The sequence below is a fragment of the Mastomys coucha genome, unplaced genomic scaffold (assembly GCF_008632895.1).
Source record: "Mastomys coucha isolate ucsf_1 unplaced genomic scaffold, UCSF_Mcou_1 pScaffold14, whole genome shotgun sequence".
Classification (NCBI taxonomy): domain Eukaryota; kingdom Metazoa; phylum Chordata; class Mammalia; order Rodentia; family Muridae; genus Mastomys; species Mastomys coucha.
This window is the reverse complement of record NW_022196896.1, coordinates 116,700,106-116,719,698: the sequence shown is the minus strand read 5'-3', so window position 1 is coordinate 116,719,698 and position 19,593 is coordinate 116,700,106. Positions and strand designations below refer to the sequence as shown.

Genomic DNA, 19,593 nt, shown 5'->3' with positions numbered 1-19,593 from the left:
GTCTCACAGGTGTCTGGTTAGCCACGAGCTCTTCGCTGTCCCTCACATTTCAACTCATGATGGACTCCTCTGGGGACAGGACATCACAGTGTGTGGTCCACTTAGCAGCCTCGGTCATCCACTTACTTCATTAAACACCAAGTAACTGGGCTCCTGTCAGCCTCACCCAGGGTGGGTTCCTGTCAGCCTCACCCAGGGTGGGTTCCTGTCAGCCTCACCCAGGGTGGGCTCCTGTCAGCCTCACCCAGGACCATCTAGTTTAATAACTAAGCCAAGGCAGAGGCTTTCAGAAGTCCTTACCTTCTCAGCGAAGTCTTTGTCTGGTCTTTCTTCTACCTGTGGGGGAAACGGACAGCTGTCAAACATTACAAAGCACTGAGTCATGACTCCTTTGATCATTTCAAAGATTCATATTGACATGGAGTATGATGCTAAAAACAAAAACAAACCTATAGCGCAAATCAACAAACATCAAGCCGGGCGGTCGTGGCGCACGCCTTTAATCCCAGCACTTGGGAGGCAGAGGCAGGCGGATTTCTGAGTTCGAGGCCAGCCTGGTCTACAGAGTGAGCTCCAGGACAGACATAGCTACACAGAGAAACCCTGTCTTGAACCTGCCCCCCACCCCAAAAAAAACCCAGAAACATTAGCTTGTCCTGTAATTTAAAAACTAAAAAGAAACTCTTATTAGACTCTGGCTTTCTCCATCTTCCCTGTATGGATGTCTCTCTGAGGTCTTTCCTTCCCTATGATAGATGCCTCCGTGGAACTCGGAGCAGCCTATGAGGTTGAAAGCAGTATGTATTGGTGCTGAGCCCCAAGGGACACACCGGGGTAGATGGCGTCTTGGGGACTGAGGCTGAGTCTGAGTTAAGGACCATTCCTTCCTTTGCTCAACATCTACTACGAGACCAAGTTCTGTCACTGGCCGTCTGGGAAGTCAGTCACACAGGCACCATGCTGGAACATGCTGCACTCTCAGTGCCAAGTTCAGAAGTTCTTAACTTTGACCCCAAGGGTTTTCACCAAAAGACGAGTGACATTGCGCCTCAGACTCACAGATCTGAGTGGCCTGGGACTCTGTGGGACTCCTGTGCAGGTTTATAATGGGTGACACTGAAGTCACCTCCATGCTCTGAAGTCATAGTTCGCAGACAACGTCAATAGCAAGGGAAAATGGTCACTAGGCACGAGACCAGTGGGCGCCTCCGATGCCCATTTCTTTTCTAGGTGTGTCCCGAGTCTAACTAACACATGGCAAGAATTCAGAGGCCCTGCTGCACAGACCAGTGGACCCACAGCTAGCCAACACTCATGTGTGAGATTATCACTGGATGTGAGTGAGCATGTCTGCGCATTTACAGAGTGGAAGAGCCCTGCTCCATTCTCCTTGGGTATGTATGCATGTATGCGTGTTGATGTCTGGGAGCATGTGTGTGCATGTGGAGGCCAGAATGTGACAAAAGTGACTTCTTAGGTAGCTGTCCACCTTATTGTTTGAGGCAGAGACTCTCATCAGAGCCTGGGGCTTGCTGATTCAGTGGCCAAACGGCACAGATCTGCTGTTCCTGCTGGCTCCACTAGATGGAAGCCTGGCCTGGTCTGTCTATCATCAGGTTGGCCGCAGGTCAGGCTCCGAAAGAAGCAGACAGCTGTATCCTTTTCATAAAGCCCAGACACAAAGGGACAGATAAGTAACCCAGACGGCATGCTTCACTCTGATACAGAGCATGTCACTGCCCCTCTGAAAATAATAGACAGCACACATTCACGACTGCTCCGTGACCAGTGTGAAGGCTGCCATGGAGGCAAGGCCACCAGAGGTGGCCACAGAAGGGTGGACCTCAAGGGCTGCTGTTAGACACAGCAGGCGCATGGGACAAGCAAGCCACAGGACTCTTGTGACCCACTGAGCTTTTTTTTATCACCATTCCCCAGTTCTCCGAAGTTGAGATTAATGCCACACTAACAGGATTCTAAATGACGTAGTCTTTTATGATTACCATTGAGCATATTCAAAGACATCTCTAAAGTCTATGGGACCCAGGTTTGGTGGCACATGCCTGTAATTCTAACATCTGAGAAGCTGAGGAAGGAGGATTTGAATCTGAGGCCATGTTGGGCTGCAGAGCAAGAAGTTGTCTCAATTTTCTTCCTCTAAATTTTTTTTCTCCTTAAAAGAAGTTCCTTTTAAAAACTTCTGTGGAAGCAAAGACAATGGCAACTCCTCCTTTCCTTCCAAAACCAAGACCTCCACAGGAGGACATTAACACACGAGCCCAGTCCACACCATCGCAGCGGGGTTTCTTACGAGGATCACACGATGAAATTTTAAACATCGGTTTGCATGTCACCATCTGCTGGACCATTCGAAGACAGAGAGAGCCAAGCAAGGGCACAAGAGAACCTAGCCTCATGGACCAAAATCCCAGGCTGCCCACAGCAAGGCCCTAGAAAGCAAACAGGCTCCCTGAAGCCAATGCCATGGCAACGACCCTCTCAAAAGAAGGGACACAGCAAACTTGGATCGGGGAACACCGTTTTGGGGACTGCTTCCCTTCAAATGCAGGTAACAGTGGGGCTTACTGTTAGGGTGGGGATTTTTGGTTTTATTGTCTGTTACTTATTTGGGGTATGTGTGCATGCCATGACACATGTTGGGGAGCAGTCAGAGGGCAACCTGTGGGGGCTTGGTCTCCCCTTTGGGTTCAGACTCAGATCATCAAGCTTGACAGTAAGCACCTTTACGCACTAAGCCATCACACTGGCCCTAGTTCTATTCTTGAGACAGTGTTTATATAATTGAGAGTAGCCTGGGATTTACTACGTTGCCCCAAGACTGCCTTGAAATCAGGCTTTACCTTTCTCAGCCTCTCCAATATTGAGATTACCATCCTGAGCCGCCATACTTGGTGGATCACTGGTTTTAAATCCAATCTTGTACCCACAGGCAGACAGGCCGCAGGCTTGCTCTCCACCTGGACCCTGCCTTGCCTCTTTAGGTAACAAGAACCACAGGGGGTCTTTGTTTTCTAATTCAGATGGGCAGACAGCTAGCTCAGCACTTTTCTATGAGTACACAAGATAGCACCGGTCCTGGCTCCACCGGAGACCTCCCTGAAGGACGTTTCAGAACAGTGGAAGCTCTCTTGGATTCCAGTGGGCTGCAGGACTTATATGAGGAGGATGCCCTAGGTGTCACCTGGCTCTGCTTGGCTGTGGTTCAAGCCTAGATCCTCCAACCCCGGCTTCCGCCTCTCCCCACGCACCTGCCCCTCATGGCTCATCAGGTGCAGCTGATGTTTCTGTTTCTGTTATTTATTTGATGAACATCTTCTGGCCCGGCCTGTGTATCCTATCCTCAGATTGGCCGATAGGTCATGAAGAGCAAGGGCAGGTGAGCATTGCCTAACACTGTAGACTCATGAGCAGAATATTCTAGGTGCTCAATTAACATGAGAAAATATGGAATGTGTGCACTTTTCTTTCTGTGGCTTTCCAACCAAAAGCAACTTGGGGAGGAAAAGTCTTATCTGGCTTGCACCCTCCAGGACAGTCTGTCACTGAGGGAAGTCAAGGCAGGAAGTCGGAGGTAGGAACCATGGCTACCTTTTTTTTTTTTTTTTTTTAAAACCCAGGACTATGTAGGGATGGTGTCAGCACTTCCTATAGCAATTAAAAGAATCCTTTACAGGCCAACATGGTAAAGACATTTACTCCACTGAGGTTCTGGTTTCAGGTGATTCTAGGCTGTGCTGACAGTTAACATTAAGTAGGATGGAAAGGCTGAGTGGAGTGGGCACAGGGAGCTGTAGAAGGGTGGGAGTGGAGTAGGAAGCCGTGCTAGGATGAAGCGGAACACCATCCCCTGCCGCTTACATTGGGGATGAAGCATCTTGGCTCTCCTAAGAATTGTATCATTGGGAGCCCCAAGCTTTTCGTCTTGGCCCTTACAGTAGCCTATGGACATGGAGGTATATCCACGCTCTTAAAGGGGAATGAGCGATCACTTCCTTTGGTTCTTGTGACTTTTGCTCTTCAGCTGCACCACCCTGCCCCCAATGTGTAGCACCTAGCACCGCCTCACTTCCTGTCTGGCAGGTGTAAGCTGCAAAGCCTTGGGGGCTGCAGCTGACTTTTGGATTTTCTTCTCAAGGACATCCCTGTCCTTGGCTCCTGGTAATTACCCATGGTGAAGTACTAAGCCAGGGGTATTTTCCAAGAACCAATATGGACATCAACAACTATGTCCTATTATGGTTGGGGCAGCTCAAACCAAGCAAAAACATAAGCCTTTCACGGGGCTGTTCCTTCCTGCTTCGAAGAAGTTTACGTTGGCCTACTCGCCCCCAAGCTAGGAGCAGGAGCTGTGACGTGTTAACCTGTCTTTTTAACTCCTGCCTTACTGTACAGTCTACTGCATGGCTTTCTCTCAGAGGCCAGAATGGGAAGGACAATGTGTCCTTGTTTGTCCCAAGGGCAGAGGGTGACAAACCCAGCATCCTGGTGCCTAAAGAAGCACAAAGAAAGAATGAAATCAGCCCTCCTATTGTTCCAAGATTCAGGTCCAGCATGAACATTATGCTTTTCTGCATCCCGGGGCTATGGCTGCCCTGGGAAGGTGGGTGTGCGATTTGGATCGGCTATTAACCAAGTGCCAAGGAGCGTGTCTAGCCTTGCTGGTAGGAAGAAACCCAGCAGCTCCTGTTCAGACCTGTGGGTCTTCCTGCCTGAGTGGGAGGAGTAGGTCAGGACCAGGCCTGGGACAAGGGACCTGGCAAAGACTAGTGACCTTCCCATTGACTGAAGAATTTCCTGGAGACTGCCCTGCATTGATAGAGGGGTCACTGCACCTGAGAACCACACCCAGGAGATTTCACAGTCGGTGTGGAGGTACCTGGCTGATGTGAGGTGCCAGGTTGAGTTGGAAGGCCAGCCAGTTTTCCACATACCTTTGCTCTGACCTTTGCTCACTAAATGACAACAGAAATAAAGATCGAAGGATCTTTAGGCCAATGAACAAACGAACAGGTGACTGGAGGTGGTGGCGGGGTGGGGGTGGGGGTAGGGGGTAGGGGAGAATCTACTGATTATCTCTGCAACAGACTTAGCAGCCATCAGAGGGGAAAATGTGACCACACCCCCAGTTCCCCAGGACACAAAGAGATCACTTCTCTTGCCTCACTGGCTGCAGAGACCAAGACATACAATACACTTCTTTGTGAAGAAATAGCAACCAAACTTGTTTCATGTGTGTAAATTTTCCACAGATCTAGAAAGCACACACACAGCAAAAGGATCCATATCTGACTTCAGTCTTTCCAGTCACAGAAACCATGAACACTGCCACACTATGACCTCATCTTGATACTTAAATAAATCCAAGGGCCACGCCTAGTGATGACAAATCAGCCACCCCAGACAGTCACTGCAGGGGCAGCGGGCTGGGGTGAGATGGGAGATGGTTAGGAATCTTTGAAAGTAAAGCTTCAGACTTCTTATGGTTGCAAACACTCCACTTACTCCTCAAGGGTATACTCAACTATTATGCACAATGAAGAGGATTCTACACTAAATAGCCATGGGAAAAAACATTGTTCTGAGTAATCTGAAGGCTTCTCATGGATTAATTTGTACATGTTAGACTACCACAGAGCTAGAGGTGCACAGGACAGTCATTCTAACTAAAGGATAGACTCATAACGGCAGAGAAGAGGGGCACTAGGCCATTGAACTCAGTGGGGAGGCTCATAGCTGCAAGAGATCCCAGTGGCTCCTTCTCAGTGGAAGCTGCTTCCAGCAGGAAACCTCACAGTAGTAAAAGTCTGCATGGATTTCAAAAAGCAAATCCAATGAGCTCATCTGTGCAAGTGGTGTATCTTGGCTCCCCTGCATTCTAGGATGCAGGAACCAATCCTGGGCAGTATAGTGTTCAGGAACTGAGTTCCAAGCTATGCATATTTATGTCTGAGCCCATCAAGAGAGATTGGCCTAGACTGCCGGCACTTTCCACTCATGGCTTTCCAAATGTGGGCCTCCCTCTACCCACACCACTGCCATAGCCTGGGTGTGTCTCCCTACCACAGCCCAAACTGTCTGGTCATGTGTAGTGTGATACACCTGTAACCCCAGCACTTGGGAGGTGGAGGCAGGAAGATTAGGAATTCAAAGATGTAGCGAGTTCAAGGCCATTTGGAGCTACAAGAAAAAAGACAAGGGGACTGGGGGATGGCTCCGTTGGTAAAGTATTTGCTATGAGGCATGGTGAGGATTTGAGTTTTATTTCTAGTAACACATTTTTAAAGGAAGGAAGAGGAAGAGGAGGAAGAGGAGGAAGGAGGAGGAGGAAGGAGGAGGAGGAAGGAGGAGGAAGGAGGAGAGGAGGAAGGAGGAGAGGAGGAAGAAGAGGAGGAGGAAGAGGAGGAGGAAGAGGAAGAGGAGGGGAAGAGGGAGAAGAGGGAGGAGGAGAGGAGGAAGAGCAGGAGGAAGAAGAGGAAGAAGAGGAGGAAGAAGAGGAGGGAGGAGGAGAAGAGGAAGAGGAGGAAGAAGAGGAGGAAGGAGGAGAGGAGGAGGAAGAAGAGGAGGAGGAAGAGGAAGAGGGGAGGAAGAAAAGGGGAGGAGGAAGAAGAGGAGGGAGAGGAGGAGGGAGAGGAGGAGGTGGCGGTTACAATAGTGGCGGCAGCTGGCTTTGTGGTATACAGCTGTAATCCTAGCATCCATGTAGGAGTATTCTGGGTACTTTTTGGGTTTTTTTTGGTTTTTGGTTTTTGGTTTTTTGGTTTTTCGAGACAGGGTTTCTCTGTATTCTGGGTACTTGCTGACTAGCCAGAAAATCAGCAAGAACCAGGCTTGATGAGTGGCTCTGTCCCAAAACATTTATGCAAACAGCAAAAGAAGAAGATAGCAGCTTACCTCCCCACATATCCCACAACCATACACAAAACAATTCCTTGGTTATATCATGAAAAAGTAGCCTTAAAGAAAGCCACCAATCGGGTGACAAACTGTGTAGGACCTGCTCTTTGGCCTTGGCTCCTTCTGCCATGTCTGGCAAGTGGTGAGCCACAGACAGGAGAGCAGGGTCCCAGTGACACCTTCTAAGCAGTTTTTGAGCACATGTGACAACAGGTAACCTAAGCAGTAATGAGAACGGCAAGGCATTGACAGGCTCCTACTTTATTTTAAAACTTGTCAGGATCTGATAACCTCGCTACTTTAAAGGCCCTGTGAAGAGTCAAGCCTCCGAAACTTTAAACTGTAAAAAATAGTACATGTACACATGTAGCTACAGTCTATATGCCCAGAATGGACTTTTCCCCTCAAGCCTCATGTCTGAGCATTGCTTATAACTTCCTCTCTATTATGTCTTCGAGAAACTGAGCAGTGTACCCCTGATGCCCCCTCCTCCCGAGAGCATCTTCTAAACTCAAAACTATTTCCCAATCTCAGACCTGAAATAAAATGAGAGGCTTCTAGCTTTATCTCTTGCTGGTTTTCAAAGACAGTGGTCATTTCTAAGGGACAGAAGGATAAGGGTGAGGGCAAGAGGAAAAGAAGAGGGAAGTGGAAGGGAAGAAGGAAGGAAGGAAGGAAGCAGAAGGGCAGCAGGGCAGGAAGCACACTTACCACGGGACTGGCCCTTGCAGAGCTGGCCCTAGAAGAGGCCCGGGAGCTGGAGTTGAGGTGGCCACTGTATTCTGAGGGCTGTCACCGAGCCACCACAGGATGCACAGACAGAAACAAAGGAACAGGGTCAGCAAAGAGGCAAAGAGATCCAAAGCCACCAAGATCACACTTCAGTCAGTGTGGGGGTTAGCCACACGCAACAGCAGGGAGGAAAGAGAGGTTAGGGTTAGGTAGCAAACCAGGCTTGGAAGAGGAGCCCACGTCTGCCACATGCTCAGGTAAACTTCTACCAAGGATAAGAAACAACTGCGTTGTCCATGGGGTACAGATGCAGGGAAACACCAAGCATCATCCTTGGGCATGTACCACATCTTATCTGTTCACCAAAACTGCCTGCTGGATATGTAGTGATGTTTTTTTGAGGTCCCCGAGCTGCCTGCCTCCCGGCTCAGAAATGAGTGAGGACTGGAGCTGGCAGAGAAGGTTTTACTTCTTTGTCACCTTTCCTGGGAGGACCTGTTTTCTGGATGTGGACCTGTCTTCCTGGCCATTCAGTCTTTCTGACTTCTGATTAAGGAAGAGGGCAGCCACTGGGCTATAGCCTCTAAACCGTAGTTTGTATTCAGCTACCTGCCCTGGGACCGATGCCGAACTGACTGACCTCTGGGCTGAGAGGCCAGCAAGCATCATCTCCATGGCAAACTGTACGGCCTCTGGATCTTCAAAGGTTCTAGGTGCTTCTGATCCTCTTTCAAGTACCAGCTCTCAGTCTGTCTGTCTGCCCATCAGAGAGCCAGCCCCAGTGAGCAGAGCATGCATCCGGTCAGTTTCCAGTGACTCTCCATTGAGCAGATGAACCCCGGTGCACTCAAGACACACTTGCTGAGTGAATGGGACAAATGGCTCCTGCTCTTCACTAGCCACGGTAGAAGGGACTATGCCTCATGCTGCTTCCCATCAGCCCAGGGCTCCTGGGTGAGAACCCTTCTCAGACTAGCTGACCTCACTTGACCCTCCTGAAAGGTAGCAGCGAGACCATGTTGGCAGGCCCCCTCATGTCATCTTCATGTCCAGCAGTCACTGAGGGTTAAACAAGCACACTGGGTGTATTTAAGGCTGTGGCCACCATGATTAGGCCTGCTGAGGCATCCCAACTGCAGTTCTTCACTGCAGAAAGACATGTTTGCCAAAAGGTGTGGGACATACAGAGACACAGGGACTATGTCATGTTGTTCCTTCCACTTAAGGATCCCTAGTCAGAGCAGCTCTCTGACTAGACTAGCTGGCCTGACGTGACCCCTTGGAAGAGAAGCATTCATGTTGCCAGGCGCCAGGTGTCACCTATGTCTAGGAGTCAGGGTGGCCAAGGGGGAGCTAACATGAGCCAGAAAGCTCTGAGTTTGAATCCCACTCTACTTCCTTGATGGTGTGAAGATTGTTAGGACAGGCTCACAGAGGTGTGGAGAACATGCCTGCAGGGCCAGTCTCTACTTCCTGTTAGAAACAATCCTCCTTCTGAAAACTCCTCCCAGAGTGTCAAGATGAGGTTACTGCACATGCAACTACGAGCTGTCTCAAGAGTATGAGGGGACAGGGGCAAGCCCTACAAAGTGGGATGTGCACTGTCATAGCAACCCCAAGGGTCTGTCCAATCCCCACCCACACTCCCATCTCCTTTTCTCAGGTTCAGAAATTCACTATTTGTTACATTACTCGGGAGGCTCAGGGATTGAAGCAGATGAAACCCAACTAAGGCAAGTTTCCCCTCTGACCTCAGAGCAAACCAACGAGTCGGGAGGACATGAATTTAACAAGCAAAAGTTTCCTGATTCCATCATCCATGACCTTTATCACAAAGGAAAACACAGACGGTGTTTCCTCTTGTGACATCAGTCACCATCCAGCAAACACCCCCTGGGTCATGCAGCACACAGTGAGGCGTAACGGGAAACATGAAAAGCGCCTTACTGCTCGAGAACCACAGGCACTTCCCCTCCGAGCCCCATAGAGGCTGCTGTCATCCAGCATGGCCGCCTGTGATGGGAACAGACTGTCAGAACAGGGCATTCTTTCAAAGGACCACACAAGAGACAGGGAAAGGCAAGGTTAGCAGGGGTGACACGCACGTGCCAGGGAGAGGCTCAGGAAAGCACCATGCAGGCTCCACACCACTCTCTTCAGCTCTCTGGAGAGCCACAGAAAACAAGAAGGTACGGAAATCAAAAGAGAGAAGTCTAAGTTGCCATTTAGTCAGCATGCAATTTAATCTCCAAGGGAGGATGTTAGTCTGAGAGACATTCCACAGGAGAATGGCCAATCAAGATTGAAGGCAAGTAACTGAAACATCTTGAAGTTCCTCAAAGCATCCTTATGCGTCTCGTTTACATAATTATTCTTGTGGGAAGTGGCTTGGGAACAAAACATTACAGTGATTATCAGTTTTGATGTTGGTTATTTTATATCTGTTCAGGATTGCTACACAGAAAACAGTAGTTGATTACCTTGAAAACTGTATGCAAATAATAATTGAGAAAGAAGGTTCTGAGGTCTCAGGAAGCAATGTCAAACTTTGTCCCATTTAAAAACACTTTAATTTTCCTTATTCCTCTTCACAGAATTCTGGCCAGCTTAGCTGTGTATACATACCTAACTCCTCCTAAGTATGCACTGTGGTGGAAATTCACACCTATTATTAATACAGTGACTTTGAAAACCTAGTTTTCTGCAGAACTTACATTTAAAACTGGAAATTTCCAAAGTACTGTGGCAAAGTGGATTAGAGTCTGTTTTGGCTGTCAACACCCATCTGTCTTTCTTCCACTAGGTAAATGTCACTGTTTCCTTCCTAAGGACCTTCAACAAGTCTTCCAAGAGGAGAGATGGAACAGGGTGACAGCTATTGTCAGCAGTCAGGAGTGTGAAAGCCAAAATGAGACTGATGAGACCACAAAGGGTGGGAAAGCTGTGAATAAGGAGTCGCTTCCCCAGCAGGGCAGGAAATGGGATGCTGGGTGCCAGAGCATGTGCAACAAGCAGAGGGGAGCATGCACAGTAGGGGTGGGGAGCACACACACCCGATGATAACTCCCCGCAGGCCGAGCAGCATTGCACAGAATGAAGGGCTGCAGGACGAAAGCAAACCACAGGCTTTAGACCTTGGGAAAACAACAACAGACAGTAGCAATAAGACTGCCAAGCCTAGAGATCTGGTAACTAAGTAACTATAGTAGGGTGGTTAGAAGAAAAAGCCAAAGTTAAGGGACTGATTGTGTTTTCAGGGGATCAGACAGGCGGAAACTCAAAATTTACAGGAAAGATAAACGATACAACTTCTAACTTTAAAATCACAAACTTCCCCAACATCTTTGGAATTTTTTTTTCCTTTTTTTTCACTCATTTCTTTTCAGATGATGCTGGAAGAAGACCTGAAGCAAAGCCAACAGGTGTACACTGTCACCAGGCCAGGTTAACTGCCATGCAGGTACCTCATAGCTCAACCCCATATTTAGGGTTCAGCATCCCTGGGTTCAACTAACCAAGAATTAAAAACATCTGAAAACAAAACAAACAAAACCAATCTGTACGGAATGGGGCAGACTGCCTGCATCAGCCTCTGAACACGACGCCAACAACCCCACACCATTTGTATATTAGGCATCATGAGTGAGCCAGCGATGATTTAAAGTTCACAGGCAGGTGTGCTTATATTATGTAAGTGACACACCACTTTATCTGAGAAGCATGAGTACCTTTGCATTCAGATATTAGAAGTAGCAGAAGGACCTCAAACTATCCCCTCAGGTACAGAAAAAAAAAAAAAACCTACAGAAAGAATGTATCAGAAAGGGTATGGCTGCCTGGCCGGTGGTGGCACTCGAGCTTACTCCCAGCACTCGGGAGGCAGAGGCAGGAGGATCTGAGTTCAAAGGCAGCCTGTTCTACAGAGCAGGTTCTAGGACAGCCAGAGCTACAAAGAAACCTTGTCTCAAAAAAAAAAAAAAAAAAAAAAAAAAAAAAAAAAAAGAAAGAAAGGGCATGACTATTTCTATCACGTCACAGCCCCAGTCAAGACACAAAGCGGAGGCTAAGGCTGCTAGCTGCTCAGGGATGAACAGATGCACACCTAGAATAGAGAGAGTAACACAGGGGTGGGGCTGGGATGCAGAGGCAGACCTCGGAGGTACAGTATCCAGCCACAGAGATGAGTTAGCACTTATGTACAGCCACGAGGCATGGGGCATGGGGCATGGGGCACGGGTGAGAGCAGGGAAGGGTGCAGGGCCAAACAACAGACCTCCCAGCAGCTGAGTTTGCCTGCAAAGGAGAGAACAATTCAACCTCCCCCAAAGTGTGTGCACTGGGATTTCTAACATGGCACTCTTGTGCCGCAACACAGCCCAAGGCAACAAAGGCCCATCTTGGACCTGAACCTTGGCCTTGAGAAAACAGGAAAGGGACAGAGTCAAAGAAATGCCCAGTTCTGCCCAAGATGCAGGAGGCAGGGTGCATAGAGGTCTGGCAGACTGTTTCCTGGACACGTTTACAAAAGAAAAAAAAAAATTTTTTTTTTAAAAGAGCAAATTGAAACCCCAAATGGGGAACAATTGCTGGAAACAGAGAAACCCAGGAGACCGATGCTCTGGGCTTGGGGGTTGGTTTTTGTTTTGTTTCTTTGAGTATACATTTCACAGAATCCTATTTTTCCATATTAGGTCCTAAATTACATATTTAGGAGATAGAGAAAAGTCCTAGCAAGCTAGCCATGCCAAGCCAAACAGCCCTAAGCCTGGCCCCACGATTGCACACTGCAGAGGTTGAAGTGTCCTCTAAGTGCATCGCGCAAAGTGCTCTGCAGGGGAGAGGGCAGGGGAACAGACCCGGGTTCCATTCTGGGTAGACAGGGGTTTGGAAGCAAGGCCACTGCTGGGAAGACCAAGGTCGGAGCAAAAGAGTCCCTGCAATCAGAGAAAACAGTTGAGTCAGGTCAGGCGGGTGGGGCGATGGGAAATCACTCCATGTCACACACAGGTGAATGAGCGCTGGACACACTAGGCAAAACTGTCTTTGACAATATCACAGCACAGACATGCATTTGCTGGGCAGGGGGACAGAAGGATGGTTAGAGGAATAGCAGCTCATAGAACCAGAATGATTACATCAGATAAACTTAGAACTTTTAAGTCAGTGTGTGAGTGAATGACACAGATATACAGATACACACACACACACACACACACACACACACACACACGCATGTACATACGCAAAGATCATAATTCTTCTTAGTCTTTATAATTTGAGATCTGATATTTAAGACTTGGTGGGGGAAAACTCCTATTCAGAAACGTATAGGAACCTCAGCATCTGCTTAAGTAATAGCTATTTCACTAGGGACAGTCTCCTGTCTCACCCACTTGGTTAGGCATAGGCATGCGCACTGGCAAGCTACGCATCAGGATCCTGAGATCCGGTCTGGAGGATGGTGTATTCTAAGTCTGAACAGCCAACTCTAATTCTGACATAATTCTTAGGGTACAGATTCTTTCTGCTCCATGAGTTGAGTTGGACCCGGGCTCTGTTTTGCCTAGGAAAAGCCTTTAATCTCTTAGAGATTTTTGTTTGTTTGTTTCTTCTTTATTTCTTAACTTAAAAAAATTGACTTATTTTTATTTTATGCATTTGGATATTTTGTCTGCATATATAAAAGTATACTATGTGCATGCCTGGTGCATAGGAAAGCCAAAAGAGGGTGCTGGATTCTCTGGAACAGGAGTTGTAGACGATAGGGAGCGGCCATGTGGCTCCTGGGAATGGACCTCTGGTCCTCTGCAAGATCAGCCAGTGCTCTTAACGGCTGAGCTATTCTCCAGCCTCTCTTCTTTATTAAGGTTTTTTGTTTGTTTGTTTGTTTGTTGAGACAGGGTTTCTCTGTGTAGCCCTGGCTGTCCTGGAACTCACTCTGTAGATCAGGCTGGCCTCGAACTCAGAAATCCACCTCCCTCTGCCTTCCAAGTGCTGGGATTAAAGGCATGCGCCACCACCTCCAGGCCTTTATTAAGGTTTATATCAGTTCTGATGACCCATTTACTGGGATGGTGGGACCTGGCCGGTAATGGGCTGGATCCTAGGGAGAAGACTCAGGGGGAGTTCCCATCCTGCTGGCTCCTCTGGGCCCACTCAGTTCTCCCCTACCTAAACTGGTTCCCTGGCTTGGTGAGTAGATGAACATTAACTGGGACATGTCAGTTCCAGCTAGTAGGACTCTTCAGTAAATAGAAATCACCTGTCCAGGTCAACACCCATCCGTGTACACAGATAGCTAGCCTGGACTGGATTTCCATGCCAAGGTCAGACCATCCCTGACAAAGTTCCACAACGTGCACAATGCCTAGAGAGTATCATTTTCAGAAAGGAGCTAAGAAGGTCGGGGCTATTTTAAGTGGTCTTCCTTTGGATCACTTCTAACTGGAAAACAATATACACAAGCATACCATTGGTTCACTCATGGCAGAATGTGACAGTTTACATTAAATACAGGACAGCGGGGTAAGTTTGAAGGAAGCATACATGTTAACTACTGCTCAGAAGTTCTCAGTAGAACATCATTTCAAGAGAAACTTGTAAAAATAGGTTGTGGGGAGCAGGGATCCACATACAAGGATGCATGCTACAGAACCTACAGTTTCTGAAGAGAGGATGTGAAAGATTTAAATGGAAACCAACCAACTTCTCCTCCCTGGAGGACGACAAAGCGGAGCCTCGGCCATCGCCGCCACTGTAGCTGGAATTCTGAGCACCAAAGGAGAGAGTTCGTAAGCAATGAGTGCTTTCTTACCCTGCTTATTCACAAGGTAAGCAGAGGCCCAGCAGTGTTAGGGCCCGGGTTCACGTGAAGAGTCTGCAGCATGAATTCTTAGCAACTAAGTCTGAGCAGACTTTCACATGTCAGAGCTCTGACCCAGTGACGTTGAATGGTCTATTATTAGCCGGTTGCTTATTGAATTTCATGTCAAACTTTCGTAAGACTCAACGCTCTCCTTTTTGCACATCTCCTTAGGTAACTGACATTCTTCCCATGGCAAAAAAATGTCAGCCTTTCTTCAGCCTAGCCCAGCACGTCGATAGAGAGGTACGGGAGGCTGAGAACCAGCTTCCAGGCCTGGAGTGGGGGGGCAGTGAGCTGTGAGCATACACTGGAAAGCATCAGGCCACAGAGAATGTGGGGGGAGGGCACAGGAGCACTGGCGTTACACACGAAGGATCAAGCAGAGAAAGACAGAAGTTCCCAGGCTCTTATCAGGCAAGTGTCTGCTTCTTTCACATCTGCTGAGCTCCTCCGTCCCACCCACTCTCTCCTCCAGATTGCGTTTCTCAAGTGTGACTTAGACGAAGGCTTCAGTCATGTGACTCTCTCTAGCTACTTGTTAAGCCAATTTTACATCCAGCTCCACTCTATGAGCAGTTTTATAACCAGGCCATTTTGGATTTGACTTTTAGAAGCATTGCCTAAATCTTAACTAAATCATAAGGCAATTAGTACTGGATAGACGTATTACACCTAGCTTGATGCCATCCCGAACTGCAGATGGGTTGACAAATTCACATCGTGTGTAAAGAATGTAGTATTGAAGGAAGCTGGATCTAAGAGCTACCACATACCTTCTGTGATGGCAAAACAATGTGCTTGGGGTTAAAGTCACAGCTAGTCAATATGGGAAGACTGCAGCTGTGCTAGCCAGCTCTGCAGGAGACTCGGGCAAGGTTGGCAATACTACTGAAGGACCTGCACGGGCAGTTAACGGCAGGCTTCTGTCCCCGAGGGGTACTTTAAAGGCTCAGGTGTCAGTGTGAAGGGGGACAGGACAGAAGGCTTGGCCTAGGAGGTCTCTGAAGTCCAGAACTAGAGCAGCTTAGAAGGGGACATATAAAAAGCACAGGCAATCCTAAACAGGTTTCCAGAAGGCTCAAGCAACCTGTTCAGCCTGTTTGGGAAAGCTGAAACTGTTGGGTTTGTGTGTGTGTGTGTGTGTGTGTGTGTGTGTGTGTGTGTGTGTGTGTGTGTGTGTGTAATCTGAAGCCTAGAGATGGAATGGAAGTGACTAAATGCTATCTTAATATAATTAAAATAAATTAAATTTTACACAAGAAACTTATTTCCAGAAGGGGAAAAATGACATTAAGAACAGGAAGATATTATTAGGTCATTTAATGAAGATTAATCTGTTTGGATCACGAGGCTTAATTAAAATGTGCCCAATTTAACCTTCAGAAAGGCCCAACAATCCTTGATGGATCCCAGGCCTTCCCCAGTGCACTGGGCATCCCTCCGGATTTCTGCCCTCCCCCTTCCCCTCCCCCCTGTGAGCCCTCAAAAACATCAGAATTTGACCCCTTCCCTTCCTTCTCCTCATCACAAAAGTACAGGCTCTCATGCACGCGTTTAAGAGAAACATTAGACTCTCAAGCCTGAAATTTGGGAAACTGAAAACGCTGGTCTTCCATCCACGTGAGAGCCAAATCTCCAACAGACACTCAAGGGAGGCCAACAGTGGACGAGCCGATTCTGCGTCCTGGGTATTTTTAGGAACGCTTATCAGCATTTTACCGTTAACGTCTAGAATTCGAATCATGCTAAGAATGCTTGAATACTAACATTTGAGAATGTTAGAATGCTCTAGTGGAGGTAAAAAGAGCCAGGGCAACACAAAAAGAGCAAAGGAACTAAATTTAACCATGTATTTTAGACACACAGAAGCAGCAACCCCTCGGAGCACGTGCCATGCAGGCTCACTGTACTAACCCTGCCAGATCTTCTACTTAGGGACTGGGATCCGCAATAGTCTCCATCATAACCGTTAGTCTGTTTCAACAAAGAAAGAAGAGGTCACATCAGTGTAAAGAACAGCGCAGGTCCAAACCAGAGAGCAGCACACATCCAGGAATCCACTGAGCCTTCTCTGCAGAGGAACTGAGCAAGTGAATGGGGGTAGCTTCAGGGTAGCAGAAAGCCCCCCTCCCAGACCTGTGCACGAACACACACACACACACACACACAGCTACCAGCATACCTCCTATCCCACTGCAACCCAGAAAACGCCCAGCAAGCATGGCGCCTGTGTCATCCCCTCCTGTGGAGTGAGACCCACAGCTTGATGTAAGCTGCTTCTCTGGGCAGTTTTCTTGTGTCCAATCTTAGTGCCGTGGAAACTCTAGATTTCAAGAAGGCTGAAAACCGGGTCAGAGGATAGTGACCTGCCTGACTCAGTTAGATTCTGGATAAGGACCGGACAGTGTAGCCTGAATGAAGCTGGGTTCCTAAGATTTGTGTCTGTGTAATTCATGCCCGTGTAATCTACAAAGTCTCTGGAGAAAGGACTACCAAACTTCAGGGAGTCAGCTTTCAGTCATCCACTCTTCCTGCTTTGTCATTCCAGATGAGAATGAAGATATACTTAATCATCACGTGTTCTCCAGGAAGAAACCAAACCCAACCAAACTATCCAAAAGGCTGTGTGTAGTAAGAGTTTGCCTTCCCTTCCTTAACCCTCTAACCTATGTCGGTGGTTCTCAACCTGTGGGTCCCGACCCCTGGGGGTATCAAATATGTGAGCCTTTCGCAGGGGTGATACATCAGATATTTACAGTGGCTCCTAACAGTAGCAAAATTACAGCTATAAAGTAGCAGTGAAAATGATGTTATGGTTGGGGGGGGGAATCAACCGCAGCATGAGGAACTGGATTAAAGGTCACAGCATTAGGAAAGTTGGGAAGTGCTGTTTTGAGCCAAGGCAAGGCCATCTGGAAGCGCTCTATAGGGAATGGTCTGTCTATCTTATGCCATTAGGAACCATGTTTGAGGAAATAGCTGTGGACTCAAGGTAAAAACCACCAGAGATCAAAACAGCTTCAAACGTGGGAAAAGGAAGAGTGGCCTCACATCTGGAAAAGATGGAAGGGGATTCATCTGTCTCAGACCTGAGTCCGAAACTGCAAATATAAGGTCTGTCTGCCCTGTGCCCTTAGGCAAGTTCTTCAATCCACCAGCACTTTCATAGCTATGACAATATTCACAAAGATGAATAAACTCCAGGACCACGATGAAGGGCACGTGAGTGTCCGTGAGTCTCGGCATACCTCGGTAGCCTCTGAAGGCACATGTGACTACCTGATGGGCACACCAGCAGGCAGGAGGGCATGGCTTGTGGAAAGTACTGTGAGCCTCATGCCAGTGTAGCCAGAGTCCAGTACTAATGCAGGATAAGTAAATGACAGACGGACTCTAACTCCACCGTCATGGAGCCTTCATTATAAACTGCTTTTGCAACAATTCAGAAAACAAAAACAAAAACAAAACAAAAAAAAAAAAAAAAAAAAAAAAAAAAAACAAAAAAAAAACCAAAAAACAAACAAACAAAAAAAACAAACAAAAAAAACAAAAAAAGAATACACCAAATACAAAAACAAAACTACACCAATTTAAAGTTTCTAAGTGAAACAGGAGCATGTAAAAACAAACAAACCTTCCAAAAACGATTTCTGAAATGTGTTTAATGTTAAACCCTTGGAGCTGCTATGCAGCCTTTTGGACAATGTATGCTGTCTGTTTCTCTCTGTAAGTCATGGAGCACATTCAGAGGTCTTTAAAATGGGAAACGAAACAAGAAAGGTTCGTTGAAACTCGTGAGTTGAAGCTAGTGGGACCCTTGAGACATTCAAGTTAATTTTAGAAAGAGAAGACACTGTGAAGTCCCAAATGCCTTCACGCGAAGCCCAGGGATCAGCCCTCAAAATGGACTTTCAGTTGAAAATACAAAAGATGAGGTCTAGAAACAAGTTCCAATGCATTTGGATTCTTTACAGGTCCAAACACTGCTTGCGTCACAGTGTTCCATGGTAAGGGACAGACACTGTGGGCACATCCTCAATCATGGGCCCTATCTTGTGCTTCTTCCTAGCTTGCCTCTCCAGGCTAGGACTGTTGGAGTGGCTCAGTGTGTGAGATGGGGGTGGGAATGCCCACGCCCAGTTTTTCTATCCAGCTCTCTGTGAACCTTGGAGGATCAAGCACACTCAGCAGACACAGGACACTATTTATTAATGATGGCCATAAACATAAAAGCAAATTTTCCAAATAATTTTGAAGTGGGAAATAAATGAAGCCCAGGGGCTTCAGGGTAAAATCGTCTCTGTGTCGTCTCGGAGAAGAGGCTACAGGCTTGCAAAGTTCATTGGGTTTAGTACAAAGGGCTTTATTTTTGTTGCTGGAACTGGAATCTTTCTCAAAGGTAATTTTCCCAGCAAAAGTACCAGCTGGTCCTCTTAATTTGAATAGATACAGATTAGGAAAGAATGAGATTTATGAAGTAAAGTGATTTCTTCACACTTAAGTCCTTTAAAAGGACACAGAGAAGCCCTGGGAGTTCTTGGTCTGGCGGGTTCTTTGGAGGAACCCATGGTAGGTGACCAACAGCCACCATTCAGCACCTGCTAGTGAGTGGGAGCCAGGTACCACATACAGTCCCGATTTTAGAGCCCCATCCACAGGCCAGGAGGCTCTGGGAGGGTGATGGCTCATTCTAGAGTGAGCCAGGCTCTCCTGACCCATAGTGTCCTGGGTGAAGACCGGCAGGTGGACTTGGCTTTTTGGAAAAGCATCCAGGAAGTTAGTAAAAAACACCATGGTTATGACCTGCCACTGCACACAGTTAGAGTCACACAGCAAGATTATCTGACCACCTCACCCAGGCGTAGGGACTCCCATACTCCAGCTCGGGCTGCGCCTGTTGGAAAAAAAGAGTGGAAGGGGAAAACAGAAACGGGAGTAGCAGAAGTGAATCAGAGAGAAGTCACACGTAGAGGCAAAAACCAGGCAACCTTGAAAATCTTAACACAAACACATTTCCCATGACTTCTGATGTCTTACTTAAAAGAAGTACATTATCAGAAGGGCAGTTACCATAAGGTCCA

At 47.5% G+C, this 19,593-nt stretch overlaps 1 protein-coding gene across 24 annotated transcripts in view; it reads right to left on the bottom strand.

Moving 5' to 3' along the window:
- The window catches only part of Lrrfip1 (LRR binding FLII interacting protein 1), a 132,747-nt gene that overhangs the window by 28,561 nt on the left and 84,593 nt on the right, over window positions 1-19,593 (bottom strand). For 12 of the 24 annotated variants that reach the window (XM_031368393.1, XM_031368395.1, XM_031368396.1 and 9 more), the window contains 7 exons: window positions 19,368-19,406; window positions 16,427-16,486; window positions 14,350-14,415; window positions 12,504-12,581; window positions 9,595-9,660; window positions 7,627-7,704; window positions 301-336 (listed from right to left, as the gene is read on the bottom strand). In XM_031368393.1, the coding sequence (XP_031224253.1) occupies window positions 301-336; window positions 7,627-7,704; window positions 9,595-9,660; window positions 12,504-12,581; window positions 14,350-14,415; window positions 16,427-16,486; window positions 19,368-19,406 (423 nt within the window). The remainder of the gene's footprint in view (window positions 1-300; window positions 337-7,626; window positions 7,705-9,594; window positions 9,661-12,503; window positions 12,582-14,349; window positions 14,416-16,426; window positions 16,487-19,367; window positions 19,407-19,593) is intronic. The other 12 variants (XM_031368398.1, XM_031368399.1, XM_031368401.1 and 9 more) reach the window with 2 other exon arrangements.